Raw genomic sequence first — 21,982 nt, forward strand, 5'->3', positions numbered from 1 at the left:
ATTAACTTGACTGAAGTGTTAATAATTGAGGGGCTTCTCTACAGAACCGTTCAGGAATGGAACGTATGAAAAACATCGACGAGACTAGGGGACAGTATAACAGGACATATACTAAGACGTCAGATAGTAAACTCTGTGGTACTAAAGGAGACTCTAGTGTGCAAAGGAAAGGCAGAGATTCGAATACAAATAACTGAGTACGCAATATGAAAGTGCTACTCTGAGATGATGAGGTTGGCGCATGAGGCGAATTCGCGTCGGACCACATTTAAAAAAAGAAAAAAAATCGGAAAACTGGTAACAAAAAAAAAAAAGATAAAAACGGAAATAAAATAAGGTTTAATTCTGAGCATACTTTGGGTACGTTGACTCGCCACACAAACAACGAAGTGGACTCCTTGTCAAGGTCTAAAATCTCGGAAATTGACAGCTGTGGATGACATAAATTTCATAGTGGTCATACATGGGGTAAGTTTAACACCAGATTTAAGGAACATGTTATTTTCAAAGAGAACAATAATTCTATAATGGCAACACGTTTGGAAGAGACCGTCCACACTATTTCAATAGCCATCAGAGCCCTACAAATACGACGCACAAGCAAGAAAAAAAAAGACTCCTAGATGCACTCGAGGAAATGGAAGGGAAAAAAGAAATATTAGTAGACTAGGGATTAGAACCACTGTCCTCACAAATCCGTGTATTGTGTCTAAACCATATCGCCACCCGGCTTGTTTCATAACAATACTTACGGAGAGTAATTTGTACACAAGTGCCCGACATCTATTGTCCACGTGATCACTTGGCGTAATCGCTAGCCCGTGCGATGACAACTTATTATGTTATGGAGTCTGACAGAAGTTGTTTTATCTGTCCGAGATAATCTCTCTCGAGCAGCTGCTTCATTGCTCTGACGCAAACTGGCTGTCGTTAATTCCTTGCTTCCTGTTCTCCAGACAACCAACCTGTCTATCTGATCAAGATGGCATAAATTCATCTGGGAACCTCCGACAGCTACAGACAGCTGCCTGTTTGCCCACCGAGCGAAGTCACCGTGGCCGGGACAGATCGCTGAGTCTTGCGCAAGGTAAGGCCATTCGTAACAAACATTATCTTACACCGAAGAGCCAAGAAAACTGGTACACCTGCCAAATATCTTGTAGGGCCCCCACGAGCAAGCAGAAATGCTGCAACACGACGTGGATGGACTCGACTAATGTCTGATGTAGTGCTGCAGGGAACTGAGACCATGAATTCTGCAGGGCAGTCCATATATCCGTAAAAGTAAGAAGGGGTGGAGATCTCTTCCGAACAGCACGTTGCAAGGCAACCCAGATATGCTCAATAAGGTCCATGTCTGGGGAATGTGGTGGCCAGTGAAAGTGTTTAAACTCAGAAGAGTGTTTCTGGAGCCACTCTGTAGCAGTTCTGAAAGCACGGAGTGTCGTATTGTCCTGCTGGAATTGCCCAAGTCCGTCGGAATGCACAATGGGCATGATTGCATGCTTATGGCTATGTCACCTGTCAGGGTCGTATCTAGACGTATCAGGGGTCCCACATCACTCCAACTGCACACGCCCCACACCATTACAGAGCCTTCACCAGCTTGGAAAGTCCCGTGCTGACATGCAGGGTCCATGGATTCATGAGGTTGTCTTCATACCCGTACACGTCCATCCCCTCAATACAATTCGAAACGAGACTAGTCCGACCAGTCAACATGTTTCCAGCCGTCAACAGTCCAGATTCGGTGTTGATGGGACCAGGCGAGGCCTAAGTCTTTGCGTTGCGCAGTTATCAAGGGTTCAGAAGTGAGCTTTCGGCTCCGAAAGCCCACGTGGATGACGTGTCGTTGAACGGTTTGCACGCTATCACTTGTTGATGCACGTTTCTCTTCAGTCATTGCTGGTCTCGTTCTTGCAGGATTGTGGTGTGCGCACTGTAAGACCTTCGGTACACACACCATCAGATTATTTGACTTGTCGCTCTAGCGAAGTAGGCGAGTGTCGGCAATATGTCTCGTGGTCTTATCGTGGCGTGTTTATCTTCTGCCATTAGGTCAGACGATAGAAATGCCACTTGCACGCTTAGAGCAGCAGATTGACGGTGACCAACTTCAAACAGAACTTGATTAATTTTCGCACACATTTATTAAAATAATAACAAGCATGAAAATTACTTAACTTGGTTCTGGATGCTATTTACAATTGACAATCTGAAGTTCCTTTGGTCTTGGTATGTTAATCTTATTCCCACATATCTCTGATATTTGACAAAGTATCTATACATTTATCTTCATGGCTATGTACAGGAATATTATGATAATATTATTAGGTTTTTTTTTCTTTATTGTAATTTTAAGCACCTCATACAGGCGGGCTGTCAGCAGCATATTACGCCGCTCTTCAGCCTTAAGTAGTAAGATCATATGACAAATAGGTGGCACAGACAATACAATTAAAATGGCGGGCAAAAAAGGTAGAGACAAAAAACAATAAACATGAAGCCGTTCACGCTGGACTATAAAAGCACTAACACTTGTTGACACGGCGCACAGAACACGGAGGACGGCGACGGCACATGTGAACAGTCGAGGTGTAACTGCGAAAGATCGCTAAACACAAAACGAAGGCACACACACGAGACACTGAGGGCGATATTCTCCGGTGCGCGAATGTTCTTTTTTTTTTTTTTCTTTATTGTATTTCAATTCCCCATCGGGGCGGGCTGGCAGCAGCATATGCGCTGCTCTTCAGCCGAAAGACATAGAACAAAACAATAGAAGAAATTTAAAAACAGCAAAGGAGAGAAGAAGGCGAACATAGATATAAAAAAGGGAGAACATCATGGAAGGCAATATACAAAAAACGGGGTGACTGTAAAATGGAGATAAAAAAACTGTTTAAAAGTAGCACACACAAAAAGCCACACACTGCGACGATTAAAAGAACACAAGGCACAGTATGACTGGAGCAGAAAGGGGTTGATGGATGGCATAGCACACAACATAACACTGACGGCGAACCTCAAGGCAGTACACAATTAAAATCACACCTCTTGACGCACACGAGAAACAGCACGAAACACAACACTGACGTGGCACACTGATGATGATCAATACAGAGGATCTGCCAGGTTCAAGGAGATGAGGGAGACCTGAAGAAGGGAGGGAGGGGAGAGATGGGGGAGGGGAATGGGGGGCGCTCGGAAGAGGGCCAGGTAGGGAGGGATGTGGGAAGGAGAGAGGCAAGTATGGGGTGCAGGGTCTCAGGGGAGGGGGGGATGGAGGAAAATCCGCTCTGGGAGAAGGAGGAAAGAGGAGAAGGGGGCCCTGGGGAGGGGGGGGGGGGAACAAGGCCGGGTTATAGTTGGAAGGAAGGGTATATGTCACGGCGAAGTTCGTCATCCGGGAGGGGGAGGCATTGGAAATTGCCCTGATGAAGGAGATGGAGGGTGTGGAGGTGGAGAGAGGGAGGGATACAGCGATAGAGGCGCGGCAACGGGCGAGGGGTGGAGAGGAAGGAGGAAACCAGAGGGTGGGGGGGGATCAACCCTGCGAACAATGTAAAGGATGCGGAGATGTTGGAGGAACAAGAGGAGGTGGGGGCGAATGTTCACTATGCGTGTATTATTAGGCGCAGACTGAAACTTGACTATAGACTGGTACAGACAAACGCAGACTAATGCAGACTGACTAATCGGAGGTCTGTACACTCGTTATAATACCTCGAGCGTTCAGGTATCACTGCACGAGTGTGATCCGCGGGGAGAAAAGGTTCTACATTAGCAGCAATCTCATTGGCTGCGTTACATATTAACATGCGGATCAACGGAGGCAGAATTTGGTCTGTCTCTAAGACAGCACCATCTCGTAGTTCGGAGACGGACGAGCGCTGCGCCTGCGCTGTTGCGCTTAGCGGGGCGCGCTCTATTGGGAAAGTTGTGTACGCACTGACTTCGCAGAACGATGTACACAACAAGGATCTTTTTCCGGCCGCAGCGATGTCGGAGATTTGATGTTTTACCGTGAAATGGTCATACGGGAAATCTCCTCTTCATCGTTAGGTCGGAGATGCTGTGTCCCACCGCTCTTGCGCTGACTATACTACCACGTTCAAACTCATTTAAATTGTGATAACCTGCCATTGTAGCTGCAGTAACCGATATAACAACAGCATCAGGCACTTGTTGCCTTATACAGGTGTTGCCGACCGCAGCGCCGTGTTTTGCCTGTTTACATATCTCTGTATTTCAGTACGCATGCCTTTAGCAGTTTCTTTGGCGCTTCAGAGTATATAGTATATATATATATGATTTTGTTAATTTTTTGCATATTAATTTTTGGTACACAAAGAGTATGATAATTTCACAGCCCATCTACCCCTCATAAGTGATACGGTAACCCTCCACATGTGTCCGTGAAAAAGGTTTGCGTTGAGAACAGCAGAAGTTGGATTCGAAAATGATGGTGTCCAAAGAAGGCATCGGTCCAGTGTACTTGTAATGTGAAGTCGGTGGGCCGAAGTAGCCTAGAATGGGCAGAATGTCCCTTCTAGAATGTTCAGGGATGTTCGAGAATGCCGCATAATGTACCAAAAGATTACAGAATCAACCAGAAAGTTCGAGAATGTACTAGCGCGTTCTCGAATGATCCATATCCTTTTCTGGTGTGGATGCTTTCCGACTCGTATGTTATAAAGTACTCCAGATAGTTGTAGATATTCCCGAAGTGATCTTCAACGTCTTCTTGAGTGTTTTAGAATGTCCTGTAATCTTTCAGATAGTCGGAGAGTTTTCTTTAGCGTCACCTAGTATTTATGAATATTTTCAAATCTTTTCAAACGTCTTGGAAAGTTCTGTGTAACAGAGTACTTATTTCAGATTAGGGTTTCGTTGAATACTGAAGTATATGAAGATCATTTAACAGTACTTTAACCCTTCGAGAACATTTGAAAGCGTTAAATACTAAAATTTTACCCTTTCTAAAGTACATTTTTTACAGTGTTCTAGAATGCTCAAGAATGATATAGAACGTCCTCAGAATATAGCTGAAAATAGAAACAAAGTGAAGTGAGTCTTTTCCAGCTAGTTTTAAATAGATGAAGATAATAAGTATTCATATGAAACCCTCCAGTGTAGCCGAGAGCGCTAACGCGCTTCTTCATGGACTCGGGCAGGCGCGCCGGCTCCGGATCGAATCCGCCCGGCCAATTAACGACGAGGGCCGGTGTGCCGGCCAGCCTGTATGTGGTTTTTAGGCGGTTTTCCACATCCCGCTAGGTGAATACCGGGCTGGTCCCCACGTTTCGCCTCAGTTACACGGCTCGCAGACACCTGAACACTTTCACACTATTCCATGGATTACACTCGACGCAGACAGGTGGGCTACACTAATTCCGTCCCGGGGAGTACGGGGTGGCGGCAGGAAGGGCATCCGACCACACCTTAACCATCAACAAGCCAAATCCGATTAACGATGGCTGACCCTGTGTAACTGCGGGACAGGGCTCAAGTGATAGATAGAATAAGAACTCATATGAAATCTACATAAATGTTACTGATGACTCCTATTAGGAAAACGATTTATTCTAGTACCTCAGTAGTTCAATGGCCTTTCTAGGTACTGTTAATTAGACAACACTTTGCAATTTGTTTGCCCTTAATCTGCTCACCCAACCCTGTCGTGCAAAGGGGACCTATAGTTTGATGTGGAATTCGAACCACGTTTCTTCGTTGGCCAATCTTCACATCACGGAGAGTTACAGGTTATGTTAAAAGCAGACCGAAAAATTTCCGTAGTCCGACTGGTTTTCGATCTCATGATCTCTCATTTTCCAGGCACACGCTACACCATAAGACCACCAGTACCAAAAATATTTTATTATAAATGGATACGATGTTTTTAGAGCAAAAATGGAGTAGGTAAGTGGTCAGTGTGTCTGAGTTTCGCGCGGATGGCCCGGGTTCAGTTGCTTACCAGGGGTTTTCCCTTGGCCGGAGCTACCTGAGTGAATGCAAGGCCTGTGAAGTGATGTGTAGACACCACGCCCCTCGATACCGGATCAGGTGCAGAGGATGACACGGCGGTCGGTCGACACCGCGTGTTCCTCTGGGACGCACCCCGATCCACAGTTTTGTAAATGCCAGCTATTAAAATGTACCAATTTTCGGTAATGCGGTGCAATATAAAGATTATTCGAACTTGGAAGCTTGAAATCAGTCTTTAGGTCAGTACCATCTTCCTAACTTTGACAGAGATCTAGATGGAAGAATCGGAGGGCATCGGTGAGAACAAAGCAGAAGGCGCAGCAAGCGTCACTGCATAAAATTATCAGGCCCTAGATTTCCTACCTAGGCAGGGAACGATCTACAACGCAGAAGCCATTCGACTTATGCAATGAGTGAAATATTATTGATCTTCAACAAGAAGCTGTATCGTGGGATCAAACGATTCCGTAAGTGTAGTAAACAGCCTCAGGAAACCAAAATAGAACAAAAATATGTCGGCTGTAATTATAGCCAGCTACAAGATGTTCCAGAAGACACCGACAAACTTTAGGCACAGGGTTCTTATACACAAATAAGTTCTAAATGTCTACAATAATTTTATCTTGAAACTCTTCCATTTGTCCTAGTAAATCATGTTGTGACGTATAGTAAATAATAATCAAAGAACCCACTAATGATATTTGTCACCGAAACTAGTTTTGAGGGAATAAATAAATAACAGAAGTGTTTGTTCATCAAGGCGGACCTGCAATCCCATATTGTTGTCAAAATGTCTAGTACATGGGCCCTATAATATATTCCTTAAGAAGTATTGAGGAATAGATTATTTACTAAAGTACGAAACGGATTTTCTCTGCTGCAAGGTCTTTGCGTTCTATATTTTGGGAGGAGGAAGTATTGACGAAAACAAGAAAAAAAAAACGCCTAGTAAACATGGAGTCTCAAAAGGCTTAGTTTCACAGCTATTCAGCTTGTTCACTTTGGCTAGTGTGAAACACATTCTCTTCTAGCGAACACGTGCTTACAGCACTTTAGGTATCTTCCGCTTTAGAGCCATTGTTTACTAGAAATTTTTTCCTTGTTTTGGTCCATACTACCTCCTCCCAAAAAATGCAAAGCAAAGAACAGATGTGCTTCTTAGTAGCAAAGACGAACAAGTGCTCATTCACAGCTCTAAAGGAATTCACTTTAGAGGCCATGTTTGGTACAAATTTTACTAAGGCACGCGACCCTAAACTTTCTCGGTGTCTTCGATGGTGGTGCGGGAGGGGGGGGGGAGGGGAGGCATGGGGCATCCTGCACATTAGTAACCGTCTAACTGTTCATCAAATATGACTCAAGGTCCCATAGACAGGATATCCTATCTATTGGTTTCCACAGACAAGGTAAAACATCATTTTCAGTACTTCATATAATTAGTGACGTAATATGCTGTCTTAATCTACTGATTGAGAGATGTAATCCTCTGCGAAAGGTTCACCACAATACATCAGTTAATGCAGTTACAAACTGGTGTGTGTGTGTGTGTGTGTTTTGCAGCAGCGAAACACGTGGCGTGAAATTACCCAGACTATATTGGTCGAATATTTCAGAATGAATGCACTTAGCGACTTCCAACAAACTTTACAGTTAATTTCCAATCTTTTCGGAGCATCTTCTCGCTGACATTCCCACCCAATAAACAGCGAAAGAAAAAAAAATTATCGCTCACTACATTTTCTCTTTTCCCGCATCAGTCATGAAGTTCTAATTTATTACCTCTGCACCACTAACTCTAGTCGGACCGGGACTGTTGATATCTTTAAAAATATCGGGAATCCGATGTATTGATATTTAAAAGAATAGCATAATCGTCTCACAATATATCTTAAAGCGTCGTGAAATATCGATATGTCGACGAAAAAAAAATATCGACCTATCTGCCTATAAAAATATTCGCTGCATATTGTAAATATGCTACCGGTTTTAGAGCTGTATATTAATTTATTGATCTATTATTAGATATTCTGTAAATCTACAAGCTAGCAGTCTGCCTATCCCCGTCGAGCAAGAATTGAAAGGGAAAGGATTCACGTTCACGCTTGATGATAACCACTTTGCTAACAGTGGTAACCGCATGTAAGTGGAACAATAAAAGGTGTCTGACAGGTCCGTCGTTTCGTTTCGTCATATGTCGGAATTGTCCGGAACGCTTCATATCAACTTGCCTCTTTTTTTTATTATTATTATTTCTAAAAACGCAATCGACCTAGCGGTTTTAATATCAAAACAGCGTGGGCGAATTTAAACGCTGCAGTTTCTGTTGGTAGCGGCGAGCGCCGATTACGTCAGCATTTCCCCTCACACGTCTCTCAGCCCACAGCAACGACTAATCTTATCATTTAGATTTTTCTTCATCAGTTACAGCAACTGTTTTTGAAGAATGTCGATGTGAAGAAAGAGCACACCAGTTGCGGTAATATATTTTTTTTTTCGCACAGCTGGTGTGCTGTTTCATCACACGCCGTCAACCCCCCCAGTACAAACGCATTATTTTTTTTGTGCCACCTATAGTTGCTTCACACATTCGCACATAAAGACTGGACATGATGGGTGCTCAACAAGTAGTAAGGCTCCTTCGCAAAGTGAAAATAAAATTATGTTCTACTCGGTTTCAAAAGAATAGCTTCGAATAATTTCCTGAAAATTGTGAAAAAAGTGTAGCGCTCGATATCGCCGTTTTGATATCGATAAATAGATTCACAAGTGGGAGAGCATAGCCGCTACACATATCGACTTTTTGCGGGAAAGTTATCGGTATAGTGATATGACGATATTTTATCAGTTGCCCTAGTCGAAACACACTTTGTTGGACCTGATAGGACACCAGTTCGATTTTACACAGAGTACGCGAAGGAACTTGCCCCCCTTCTTGCAGCGGTGTACCGTAGGTCTCTAGTAGAGCGTAGCGTTCTAAAGGATTGGAAAATGGCACAGGTCATCCCCGTTTTCAAGAAGGGACGTCGAACAGACGTGCAGAGCTACAGACCTATATCTCTAACGTCGATCAGTTGTAGAATTTTGGGAACACGTATTATGTTCGAGTATAATGACTTTTCTGGAGACTAGAAATGTACTCTGTAGGAATCAGCTTGGGTTTCGAAAAAGACGATCGTGTGAAACCCAGCTCGCGCTATTCGTCCACGAGCCTCACCGAGGGCCATAGACACTGGTTCCCAGGTAGATGCCGTGTTTCTTGACTTCCGCAAGGCGTTCGATACAGTTTCCCACAGTCGTTTAATGAACAAAGTAAGAGCATATGGACTATCAGACCAATTGTGTGATTGGATTGAAGAGTTCCTAGATAACAGAACGCAGCATGACATTCTCAATGGAGAGAAGTCGTCCATAGTAAGAGTGATTTCAGGTGTGCCTCAAGGGAGTGTCGCAGGACCCTTGCTATTCACGATATACATAAATGATCTTGTGGATAACATCGGAAGTTTACTGAGGCTTTTTGCGGATGATGCTGTAGTTTATCGAGAGGTTTTAACAATGGAAAATTGTATTGAAATGCTGGAGGATCTGTAACGAATTCACACATGGTGTAGGGAATGGCAATTGAATCACAATGTACACATGTGTAATGTTCTGCGAATACGTAGAAAAAAAGATCCTTTATCATTTAGCTACAATATAGCAGGTCAGCAACTGGAAGCAGTTAATTCCATAAATTATCTGGGAGTAGGCATTAGGAGTGATCAAAAATGGAATGACCATATAAAATTATTCGTCGGTAAAGCAGATGCCAGACTGAGATTCATTGGAAGAATCCTAAGGAAATCCAGTGCGAAAACAAAGGAAGTAGGTTACAGTACACTCTTTCGCCCACTGCTTCACTACTGCTCATCGGTGTGGGATCCGTACCAGATATGGTTGATAGAAGAGATGGAGAAGATCCAACGGACAGCAGTGCGCTTCGTCACAGGATCATTTACCAATCGCGAAAGCGTTACGGAGATGATAGGTAAACTCCAGTGGTAGACTCTGCAGGAGAGACGCTCAGTAGCTCGGTACGGACTTTTGTTGAAGTTTCGAGAACATACGTTCACCGAGGAGTCAAGCAGTATATTGCTCCCTTCTACGTATATCTCGCGAAGAGAGGAGATAGAGAGATCAGAGCCCACACAGAGGCATACCGACAATCTTTCTTTCACGAAAAATACGAGACTGGAATAGAAGGGGGAACCGATAGAGGTACTCAAAGTACCCTCCGCCACACACCGTCAGGTGACTTGCGGAGTATGGAAGTAGATGTAAATGTAGATGTACCCCAGAACGTACGGACGAATGTACATCACTGTGCGACATTCAGGAGACAAGACGCGCGTGAAAAAATAGCTTTTCCTTAAAACAGTGTGCAGATTACCCGCATCCACTGTTCGGTAATAATAAGAGCACTCTGGGACTTCCAACAAACTTTCAACATTTAGATGTAAATGTAGATACATCTCAGCAAGCCACCGTACGGTGCTTGGCAGAGGGTACACAGTACCGCTACTACTTATTTACTTTCGTGTTCCTCTCTCAGATAGAGCCAGGGAAAACCGACTATCTACATGCCTCCATATGAACAGTAATTTCTCGTATCCCCGCAGTCTTTACATGAAACGCGAAACGCATGTTGGCGGCAGTAGATTCTCTCTGCAGCAAGTATCAAATACCGGTTCTCTAAAATTTCTGGAAAGTGTTTCTCGAGAAAAAAGTCGCGTTTCCTCCAGGAATTGCTATTCGATTTGCCGCACCATCTCCGTAATACATGTTGTTCGAATATACTGCTGTAGTGGTCTTCAGTCCTGAGACTGGTTGATGCAGCTCTCCATGCTACTCTATCCTGTGCAAGCTTCTTCATCTCCCAGTACCTACTGTAACCTACATCCTTCTGAATCTGCCTAGCGTATTCGTCTCTTGGTCTCCCTCTACGATTTTTACCCTCCAAGCTTCTCTCCTGTACTATATTGGTTATCCCTTGATGGTTCAGAACGTGTCCTACCAACCGATCCCTTCTTTTGGAAAAAACGATATTTTGTCTATGGAGTGCGTGATTGATTATTTTGGAAATTTTTTTTGTTTATTTATAGACGCAATCACATGTTTATGACTTGTTTATTTATAGACGCAATCACATGTTTATGAGAGTGTCAAAAACATGTGATTGCGTCTATAAATAAACAAAAAATTTAGCGACCCATTCTTCTTGTCAAGTTTTGCCATAAATTCCCCTTCTCTCCAGTTCTGTCCAGTTATGTGATCTACCCATCTAATCTTCAGCATTCTTCTGTAGCATCACACTTCAAAAGCTTCTAGTCTCTTCTTGTCTAAACTGTTTGTTGTCCATGTTTCACTTCTTTACATGGCTACACTCCATACAAATACTTTCAGAAAAGACTTCCTGACAGTTAAATCTACACTCGATGTTAACAGATTTCTCTTCGTCATAAACGCTTTCCTTCCTGTAGCCAGTCTACATTTTATATAATCTCTACTCCGACCATCAGAAATGGTTCAAATGGCTCTGAGGACTATAGGACTTGACATATGCGGTCACCAGTCCCATAAAATTTACAACTACTTAAACCTAACTAATCTAAGGACATCACACACATTCAAGCCCGAGGCAGGATTCGAACCTGCGAGCGTACCGGTCGCACGGTTCCAGACTGAAGCGCCTAGAACCGCTCGGCCACACCGTCCGGCACTCCCATCATCACCAGTTACTTTGCTCCCCACATAGCAAAACTCCTTTACTACTTTAAGTATCTCATTTCCTAATCTAATACCCTCAGCATCACCTGATTTAATTGGACTACAATCCATTACGCTCGTTTTGCTTTTGTTGATGTTCACTTTATATCTTCCTTTCAAGGCACTGTCCATTCCGTTCATCTGCTCTTCCAAGTCCTTTGCTGTCTCTGACAGAATTACAGTGTCATCCGCAAATCTCAATTGCTTTATTCCTTTTCCTTGGATTTTAATTCCTACTCCAAATTTTTCTTTTGTTTTCTTTACTGCTTGCTCAATATACAGATTGAATAACATCGGGGATAGGCCATATCTACTGGTAACAAATCTAGCAACCCTCCTCTGAAGTGCTTCAATTCTTCCTTTAGTCCGACCTGGTGCTGATGCCAAACATTGGAGCAGTACTCGAGAATAGGTCGCACTAGCATCATATATGCGGTCTCCTTTATACATGAACCACACTTTCCTAAAATACTCCCAGTACATCAAAGTCTACCATTCGCCTCTCTTACCACTATTCTCATACGCTGGTTCCATTCCAGATCGTTCTGCAACACTACGTCCATACATTTAAACGTCGTGAGTGTGCTAAGAGGGACGATAGTAATGCTGCATTCGGACTTTAAGGGTTTGTCGTGGAATCTTTTGGTAACTTTATCTCGCTTATACGCTTAATATTAAATACTTGAAACTTTAAATCATTTGTAGAGTTGAAACTTCCTGGCAGATTAAAACTGTGTGCCGAACCGAGACTCGAACTCGAGACCTTTGCCTTTCGCGGGCAAGTGCTCTACCAACTGAGCTACCCAAGCACGACTCTCGCCCCGTCCTCACAGCTTTACTTCCGCCAGTACCTCGCCTCCTACCTTCTAAACTTTACAGAAGCTCTCCTGCGAACCTTGCAGAACTAGCACTCCTGAAAGAAAGGATATTGCAGAGACATGGCTTAGCCACAGCCTGGGGGATGTTTCCAGAATGAGATTTTCACTCTGCAGCGGAGTGTGCGATGATATGAATCTTCCACGGGGCGTGAGTCGTGCTTGGGTAGCTCAGCTGGTGGAGCACTGGCCCGCGAAAGGCAAAGATCCCGAGTTCGAGTCTCGGTCCGGCACACAGTTTTAATCTGCCAGGAAGTTTCATATCAGCGCACACTACGCTGCAGAGTGAAAATCTCATTTATAGAGTTATCAGGCATCTAGAGCTACGTTGTATGTGGGAGTTCGATTCTGTAAAGAAACGACGGCTATAGAGGTTGATGTTCACTGATGTAATGATAGAAAATAATCACCAGTTAAGACTTTAGGATGTTTTTGTGAGCCACTCCGTACTTCAAATTCTCTTCAAACGTTATTTAGCTCCAATCGGAAAATACCACGTGGCAGAAGTGAAAGTGGGGTAACTTATTCTCTTAACACTTGCACTTAATTTCTCGAAAACACCTGAGAAGTAAACCCTACTGAATCTTTTGTACAACCTCGTCGCCAGTTTTGTAAAGGAATCGTCGCTACTGCTGTGGAGGTCGGGAGTCCAGTATAGTTACGGTAGGCCGTGTCTGTGAGTTTGTGAAACGGCTTATTCTGGTGGAGTACACCGCTAAGACAATTTCTCCCTGCCACTGTTACACAGCTATGCCCCATGGCCAGGTAACAGGATAGGAGACCGAAGGTTCTACAACACTCCAAAAAATTAGTAACGAAGTCACACAAATAAGTTACAAAGATTTACTTACCTTTGTGACTAGTTGAATACTGAAGTCTGCAACACTGTCTGTAATGTAACACGATAATGACCCTCAACTGCTAATTTCAAATAATCATAGGTTAACTTCACAGGGCATAGCAAATGCAATATACAACAAGTGCGTGGCGGAGGGTACCTCGTACAAAAACTAGCATCTTCTCTTCCAGTCCCAAACAGAACGAGAGAAAAATGACTGCCTATATGCCTCTGTACGAGCCCTAATCTCTCTTATCTGATCTTTGTGGTCTTTCCGCGAAATATAAGTTGGCGGCAGTAAAATTGTACTGCAGTCAGCCTCAAATGCTGGTTCTCTAAATTTCCTCAGTAGCGATTCACGAAAAGAGCGCCTCCTTTCCTCTACAGACTCCCACCCGAGTTCCTGAAGCATTTCCGTAACACTCGCGTGATGATCAAACCTACCAGTAACAAATCTAGCAGCCCGCCTCTGAATTGCCTCTATGTCCTCCCTCAATCCGACCAGACAGGGATCCCAAACGCTCGAGCAGTACTCAAGAACAGGTCGTATTAGTGTTTTACAAGCGGTCTCCTTTACAGATGAACCACATCTTCCCAAAATTCTACCAATGAACCGAAGACGACTATCTGCCAAGCGGTCTCCTTTACAGATGAACCACATCTTCCCAAAATTCTACCAATGAACCGAAGACGACTATCCGCCTTCCCCACAACTGCCATTACATGCTTGTCCCACTTCATATCGCTCTGCAATGCTACGCCCAAATATTTAATCGACGTGACTGTGACAAGCGCTACACTACTAATGGAATATTCAAACATTACAGGATTCTTTTCCCTATTGATCTGCATCAATTTACATTTATCTATATTTAAAGTTAGCTGCCATTCTTTACACCAATCACAAATCCTGTCCAAGTCATCTTGTATCCTCCTACAGTCACTCAACGATGACACCTTCCCGTACACCACAGCATAATCAGCAAACAGCCGCACATTGCTATCCACCCTATCCAAAAGATCATGTATGTAGATAGAAAACAACAGCGGACCTACCACACTTCCCTGGGGCACTCCAGATGATACCCTCACCTCCGATGAACACTCCCCATCGAGGAAAACGTACTAGGTTCTGTTACTTAAAAAGTTTTCGACCCACTCACATACTTGGGAACCAATCCCATATGCTCGTACCTTAGGAGTCTTCAGTGGGGCACCGAGTAAAACGCTTTCCGGAAGTCAAGGAATATGGCATCCGTCTGATACCCTTCATCCATGGTTCGGAAGATATCATGTGAAAAAGGGCGAGTTGCGTTTCGCAGGAGCGATGCTTTCTAAAGCCGTGCTGATGCATGGACAGCAACTTCTCTGTCTCAAGGAAATTCATTTTATTCGAACTGAGAATATGTTCGAGAATCCAGCAACAAACCGATGTTAAGGAAATTGGTCTGTAATTTTGAAGATCCGTCCTTCTACCCTTCTTATATACAGGCGTCACGTGCCCCTTTTTTCCAGTCGCTCGGGACTTTACGCTGGGCAAGAGATTCGCGATAAATGCAAGCTAAGTTAGGAGCCAATGCAGTAGAGTACTCTGTGTAAAACTGAATTGGAATCCCATCAGGACCTGGCGATTTATTTATTTTCAACCAATTCAGCTGCTTCGCAACCCTAGGGCTGTCTATCACTATGTGCTCCATACGGGAATCTGTACGAGACTCGAACGGCGGTATGTTTGTACGATCCTCCTGCGTGAAAGATTTCTCAAATGCTAAATTTAAAATTTCAGCTTTCGTTTTGCTGTCTTACGTTGCCAGGCCAGACTGATCAGTGAGTGACTGAATGGAAGCCTTCGACCCGCTTACCGTTTTTACGTAAGACGAGAATTTCCTTTGGTTGGTTCAAATGGCTCTGAGCACTAAGGGACTTAACTTCTGAGGTCATCAGTCCCCTAGAACGTAGAACTACTCAAACCTAACTAACCTAAGGACATCACAGACACCTATGTCCGAGGAAGGACTCGAACCTGCGGCCGTAGCGGTTGCGCGGCTCCAGAATGTAGCGCCTAGAACCGCTCGGCCACTTCGACCGGCCTTTCCTTTGTTTTTCAGCAAGATCTTTCGCTAAGGTATGACGGTGGCAGTGGTTGTAAATCCGCTAATCGCTCTTTTTACAGCAGCACGAATCTCTACTAACTTTTGCCTGTCCTCATTCTCCCGATCATTCTTGTACCGCGAGTGCAACAGTCTTTGCTTCCTGAGCATTCTCCGTATCGCGCTGTTAAACCACGGTGGGTCTTTTCAGTCCGTGACCCAATTTTTCGGCACATACTTGTCCAATGCGTGATTTACAATGTGTTTAAAATTTGCCCATAATTCTTCCACGTCCAGCGTACCGGAAGTATCAGTTTCTTTGGCTCTTCAGTGTATGTACCACACTTGTGCGCGTGAAGGTGAGGTCGTTCGCTGATGTGTTTGGGGTACTCTTCCTCGCTGCGCGCTAGCATCTTCTACCTATGCATCGTGCTCACTTACAAAGCTCTGTCTCAGAACATGGCCATTTTTTTTTAAACTTCCTGGCGGATTAAAATTGTGTGCCCGACCGAGACTCGAACTTGGGACCTTTGCCTTTCGCGGGCAAGTGCTCTAAGATCTGAGCTACCGAAGCACGACTCACGCCCGGTCCTCATAGCTTTACTTCTGCCAGTATCTCGTCTCCTACCTTCCAAACTTCCTACCTTCCTTGAGTCGTGCTTCGGTAGCTCAGATGCTAGAGCACTTGCCCGCGAAAGGCAAAGGTCCCGAGTTCGAGTCTCGGTCGAGCACACAGTTTTAATCTGCCAGGAAGTTTCATATCAGCGCACACTCCGCTGCAGAGTGAAAATCTCATTCTGGAAACATCCCCCAGGCTGTGGCTAAGCCATGTCTCCGCAATATCGTTTCTTTCAGGAGTGCTAGTTCTGCAAGGTTCGCAGGAGAGCTTCTGTAAAGTTTGGAAGGTAGGAGACGAGGTAATGGCAGAAGTAAAGCTGTGAGGACCGGACGTGAGTCGTGCTTGGGTTGCTCAGATGGTACAACACTTGCCCGCGAAAGGCAAAGGTCCCGATTTCGAGCCTCGGTCCGGCACACAGTTTTAATCTGCCAGGAAGTTTCATATCAGCGCACACTCCGCTGCAGAGTGAAAATCTCATTCTGGAAACTTTTTTTTTCTCTCTCTCTCTTTTGTCAGAGGGGCACTGCCCGCTTGCTGATGAACTGCCGGCTATCGGATAGCGATCTGTTCTTATCTTTGCAGGCGTCATTTCTCCACTCGTCCATCTGACGCAGGCGTCGGCAGCCGTGATAGCAGACACGATAGCCGGGAGCTCATCTGTCGACGTGTGCGGGTCTGGAGGCTGCGACGCGCGTACCGCCCACGGAGTGCTTGGCTGGTGGGGACCTCGTAAAGTGCTAAGAGACGCCGTAAAATTCACCGCCAGGGCCATTTAAGGAAGTCCGCGCGACGTATAGGTGTTCGTCGTGGAAGATCCTGGAAGCTGACGTCAGCAGTAGTGCAGTAGCCGCGTAGCGCTGTCAAACCCCGAAGAAGAGACACAGTTGTCGGAGGGAGCTTCAGTCTGCTCCACTGCAGAAAAACCTCTCTACACCTGCTACGTTTGGTGTTGGTTCTGTTTACCGACAGCGTCGAAGAAGACTTTTGAAGCTTATATCTGTACGATACTGTTCTGGGTGAACTGTGCTACCCATCAATCTGTGCGTTAGTTCGGTGAAAATCTTGCGGCTGTGGAGTAGGAGCTGCAAACATCACTGGAGAACGAGTCTCCACAAGGCAGTAGTCCCACGGGCAGCTCTCAACAAGTGTCTCAAGTACTCACACCCACTTCTGGAACTGGAAACAAGTGTTTCATATTTTTCCACCAGCAGTGACTGCTTTAAACACAGGACCCGCATCGGATCTCTTACAGAGGTGCTGGGACAATTTTTCATCAGATCTACTGCAAGGACAAAGAAGTCCGCATTGAAAGATATAAGTGAACAGGCTTTTTTTTTCTTACCCGTTTACGTGACTGAGTGTGACTGATAAGTGACTCCAGAAGAGAGAGCGCAACCATATCGGCCAACGTGAAGAGGTCAAATACTGTGCACTGAAGACTGCCACATAAGTGTTGGGCTAATTTGTCATCAGCACCGCCGTAAGGTTCTGTGGCAAGAGTTGTGGCCTTTATAATTTTTTGGACGTGGCGAAGTATCTGCGTTTGGCAAGTAGGTGAACTGGTGTTACACCCTCACTTTTGAAGGGACGAAGTGGACGATTGAATAAAAGTGGTGTTTGGTGAAAGTTGGAGGGGCCCATTCGCCGGTAGCTGACCATGGTGGAGAAGGCGAGGTCGTGCGAGCGCTGGTTGCTGGTCGTGATGGTTGGGGCGCTGCTCTCCGCGAGGTCGTGCAACCTGCTGCCCGACAACCTCAACCTCGATGACGATCCGTCGGATGATGGGTAAGTCTCACCGTCACTCCATACTTCTTCTCATTCTCATTCTACTTATCTTTCCTCTTCTTAGTCCCCTTCTTCGTCGAGATAACACTGGCATATTTAACTCAAAAACGCAGTTCATTTAGTTCTGTACCAGGTGTACCGGTATGAAATGAGCGTTAAGATACAACTGTGTCGATAGGGAACGTTTGTTGTGAACGAGCCTTAATTATTTTAAATTTAGTATACATCAAGTCATGGAACAAACAACATCAGATATTTTCATGGTGTTAACAATGTCGAATTTTGTACCAGAAAGTGATGATTTGCGGAAAGCATTAATTTTTTGTTTTCATTTGAAAAAATGTGCTGCAGAGTCGCACCGAATGCTTGTCGAGACATATGGCGATCATGCTCTATCAGAAGCAACATGCAAAAGATGGTTTCAACGGTTCAGAAATAATGATTTTGATGTAAGAAATGTAGAAAATGGAAGATCACAAGTTCGGAGACGCCGAATTGCAAGCAATATTGGATGAAGATGATACTTTGAGTCAGAAGCAAATGGCAGCAGTGCTAAATGTTGCACAACAAACAATTTCTGACCGTTTGTGTTGTGTCTAGACAAGACAGCCTAGACACAATGAGAGGAAGCCGAAAGGCACGCGCTAAGCCAAAGCAGGGTGCGTGAGGTCTGAAACAGGATACGTAATGAATGCTATAAAGAAAAGTACGTAGCTTCTGGAATACTTAACTTTAATCCATCCTTTTGGTACATCTGGAGATTGTGGCGATACAAGTGAGACTCTTTAGATACATGCAATGTTACTAATGGCGCCTTGCTAGGTCGTAGCCATTGACTTAGCTGAAGGCTATTCTAACTATCTGCTCGGCAAAGGAGCGAGGCTTCGTCAGTGTAGTCGCTAGCAAAGTCGTCTGTACAACTGGGGCGAGTGCTAGTCAGTCTCTCGAGACCTGCCGTGTGGTGGCGCTCGGTCTGCGATCACACAGTGGCGACACGCGGGTCCGACATGTACTAATGGACCGCGGCCGATTTAAAACTACCACCTAGCAAGTGTGGTGTCTGGCGGTGACACCACAATTTGAATGCTATGGGAAAGATCCAAAAGTGTGGAAAATGGGTGCCACATGAATTGAATGAAAGACAGATGGGATGAAAAATGGATTTATTTTAAGAATCCTAAACGGGAAAAATCATGGGTTAATCCGGGACAACCATCAACATCGACTGCAAAACCAGAACGATTCGTCAAGAAGACAATGCTCTGTGTTTGGTGGGATCAGAAAGGTGTGGTGTATCATGAGCTTCTAAAACCCGGTGAAACTGTGAATACTAATCGCTACAGACAACAAATGATCAATTTGATCTATTCACTGATCGAAGAAAAGACCAGAATGGCCCAGAAGACATGGCATAGTAATTTTCTTACACGACAATGCACCTGCACACAAAGCAAAATTGGTTCAGGGCACAATCAAAACACTTGGCTGGGAGCTACTACCCCACCCGCCGCATTCACCAGACTTGGTCCCTTCCGACTACCATTTGTTTTCATCAATGGGACACGCATAGGCTGAGGAACACTTCGATTCCTACGAAGAAGTCGGAAATTGGGTGTCTGATTGGTTTGCTTCAAAAAATGAATATTTCTTTGGCGTGGTGTCCACAAATCCCCAGAAAGGTAGGCAAAATGTATAGAAAGCAATGGTCAGTACTTTGAATAAAATGTTCTCACTTTTCAATTCAAAATTAGTGTTTCATTTCCCCAAAAAACGCTCATTTCATACGGGTACACCTGGTACATGTCGTATCATCATCAGTAAAAAAGCTGCATTCGGCAAAATATACACTTAAACAGGTGGGTCAAAATTCCGAGTTGTGCAAACTGCTCAGAAGTTGGACTGGGTGTCACGCGTTATGAAACCTGTCAAACTCGTCTGCTCAGCTACATTTGCTCAACGTGCAGTTGCTGATTAGGTAACGAAAGCATTGGAAAATTACCTTCGTTTGCATACTTTCCTTCATTACTGTCATTCAGAATGAATTTCTGGTGCAATACAAAGCATACGTGCAAAATACCAGATGGTTATAATTAAACTGTCCCTATTTAACATGTTACTAGGTCTACAACTTTGCTTCCGCCGTTCTTTTTTTTCTCGAAGTTCGAGGTTTTATTGTGAAAAACTTACAGAAAATTATGTTTGATAGTATTGCTCATCGGTGGCCATTAGATTCTCCCATCTTTCGGATAGCATACGAATCCCGTGGGGATCCGTGAATCGATTCAATTTGGCACTTGTTCATATGATAGGAAGTGCTGGTCAGCCAGACTGTATACCACTGATCGAAAAAGGTAGTAGTCAGATAGAGCAACGTATGGAGAATAACGGCGGGAGGGATAGGACTTCTCATTTCGACGTTTCCATTATTTTGGCGGATTTTGGGACACGGGGTCGGGCACTGACTGACCTGCTGAAAAATTAGCTTTACGTGTCCATCGCTGTATTGTGGCAGTGCTGGGCTCGAACGCATCTGTTGCTTTCGATAATTATGTCCTGTGACAGTCTTCGTCTGTTTCAGTAGCTACGGAAACGTCTTCCCCCGCCATGCCGGTCTACGACATCAAAATCACCGTTCTTAAGGCGATGAAGACATTCTCTGCACATTCTCCCACTAATAGTTCGCTCAGCATTGGTCTTATCCAGCATTTTAAGAGCCACAACCGCAGATTTCTTCATGTTAAAGCAGAAAACAAATCGACTAATATTTTTATGGCATTATGTTAAGAGATGCCTAAGCTTATTGTATTACACCTATGACCGACCACCCGAACCCCACTTGCCGCTACTGCCGTTTATTGCAAAACGCCGGACGCAAAGTTGTAGACCTAATATATCACGAAAACTGATTACTGCAGGCGTACCAAACATCGTAGAATTAATTTCAAGAAAATGGGGAAGAGAAATAATGCAGAATAAATTCAATTGAACCACTTGTAACGTGCTGCTGTGGTACATCATGTCATTACATACCAGTATCAGCATGGAACGGAAGAGGGGGACAACAAGATCTTGTTCACCGCTTCTGGCCTTCTAGGTCACCTGAGATCACACCTTGAGGTTTTTTTTCTGCGGGGGTACACAAAAGAGACAGTTTTTGTCCCGCCTATGACAGATACACTTGAAGAGCTGAGAAATCGAATTGTTCTAGCTGTCGATTCAATAACCAGGGACCTGTTGATTTGTGTGCGGAATGAAATGGACCACCGTTTCGATGTTTCTCGATCAACGCGTTCTCATGCTGAGTATGTGGTATAGCGTATGTGAGAAAATAAATCTCTGAACCGTCCTCTGTCCTGTGATATGGGCGATGGGCGATGTGTTTCCGTCTTTCACAGTTTGTCTGCAATGAACAATAGAAGTCTGTCCTTTGTTTTTGAACAAACCTGTATAACACTAACAATAAAAAACTTTTTCCATTATTCACAACCTTAACTCATAAAAGAATTTGTCCATCCCCTTGCGTATTAAGGGTGCTTGAGGATTATTAAAGCTTTAAAAACTAAAATCCATTAATTCTTGCGTGATAACTCCCTCTATTCCATCGATACAGTTCCCCACAGTCGTTTAATGAACGAAGTAAGAGCATATGGACTATCAGACCAATTGTGTGATTGGTTTGAGGAGTTCCTAGATAACAGAACGCAGCATGTCATTCTCAATGGAGAGAAGTCTTCCCAAGTAAGAGTGATTTCAGGTGTGCCGCAGGGGAGTGTCATAGGACCGTTGCTGTTCACAATATACATGACCTGGTGGATGACATTGGAAGTTCACTGAGGCTTTTTGCAGATGATGCTGTGGTGTATCGAGAGGTTGTAACAATGGAAAATTGTACTGAAATGCAGGAGGATCTGCAGCGAATTGACGCATGGTGCAGGGAATGGCAATTGAATCTCAATGTAGACAAGTGTAATGTGCTGCGAAT

General features: G+C 44.3%; 1 protein-coding gene across 1 annotated transcript in view; it reads left to right on the forward strand.

Moving 5' to 3' along the window:
- The first annotated feature begins 975 nt into the window (after positions 1 to 975).
- LOC126428303 (uncharacterized) overlaps positions 976 to 21,982 on the forward strand; it is an 81,522-nt gene continuing 60,515 nt past the window's right edge. Inside the window, exons 1-2 of the mRNA XM_050090231.1 lie at positions 976 to 1,087; positions 16,798 to 18,000. Of these exons, the coding sequence (XP_049946188.1) occupies positions 17,873 to 18,000 (128 nt within the window). The 5' untranslated portion in view covers positions 976 to 1,087; positions 16,798 to 17,872. The remainder of the gene's footprint in view (positions 1,088 to 16,797; positions 18,001 to 21,982) is intronic.

Source organism: Schistocerca serialis, chromosome 12 (genome assembly GCF_023864345.2).
Source record: "Schistocerca serialis cubense isolate TAMUIC-IGC-003099 chromosome 12, iqSchSeri2.2, whole genome shotgun sequence".
NCBI classification, from domain to species: Eukaryota; Metazoa; Arthropoda; class Insecta; order Orthoptera; family Acrididae; genus Schistocerca; species Schistocerca serialis.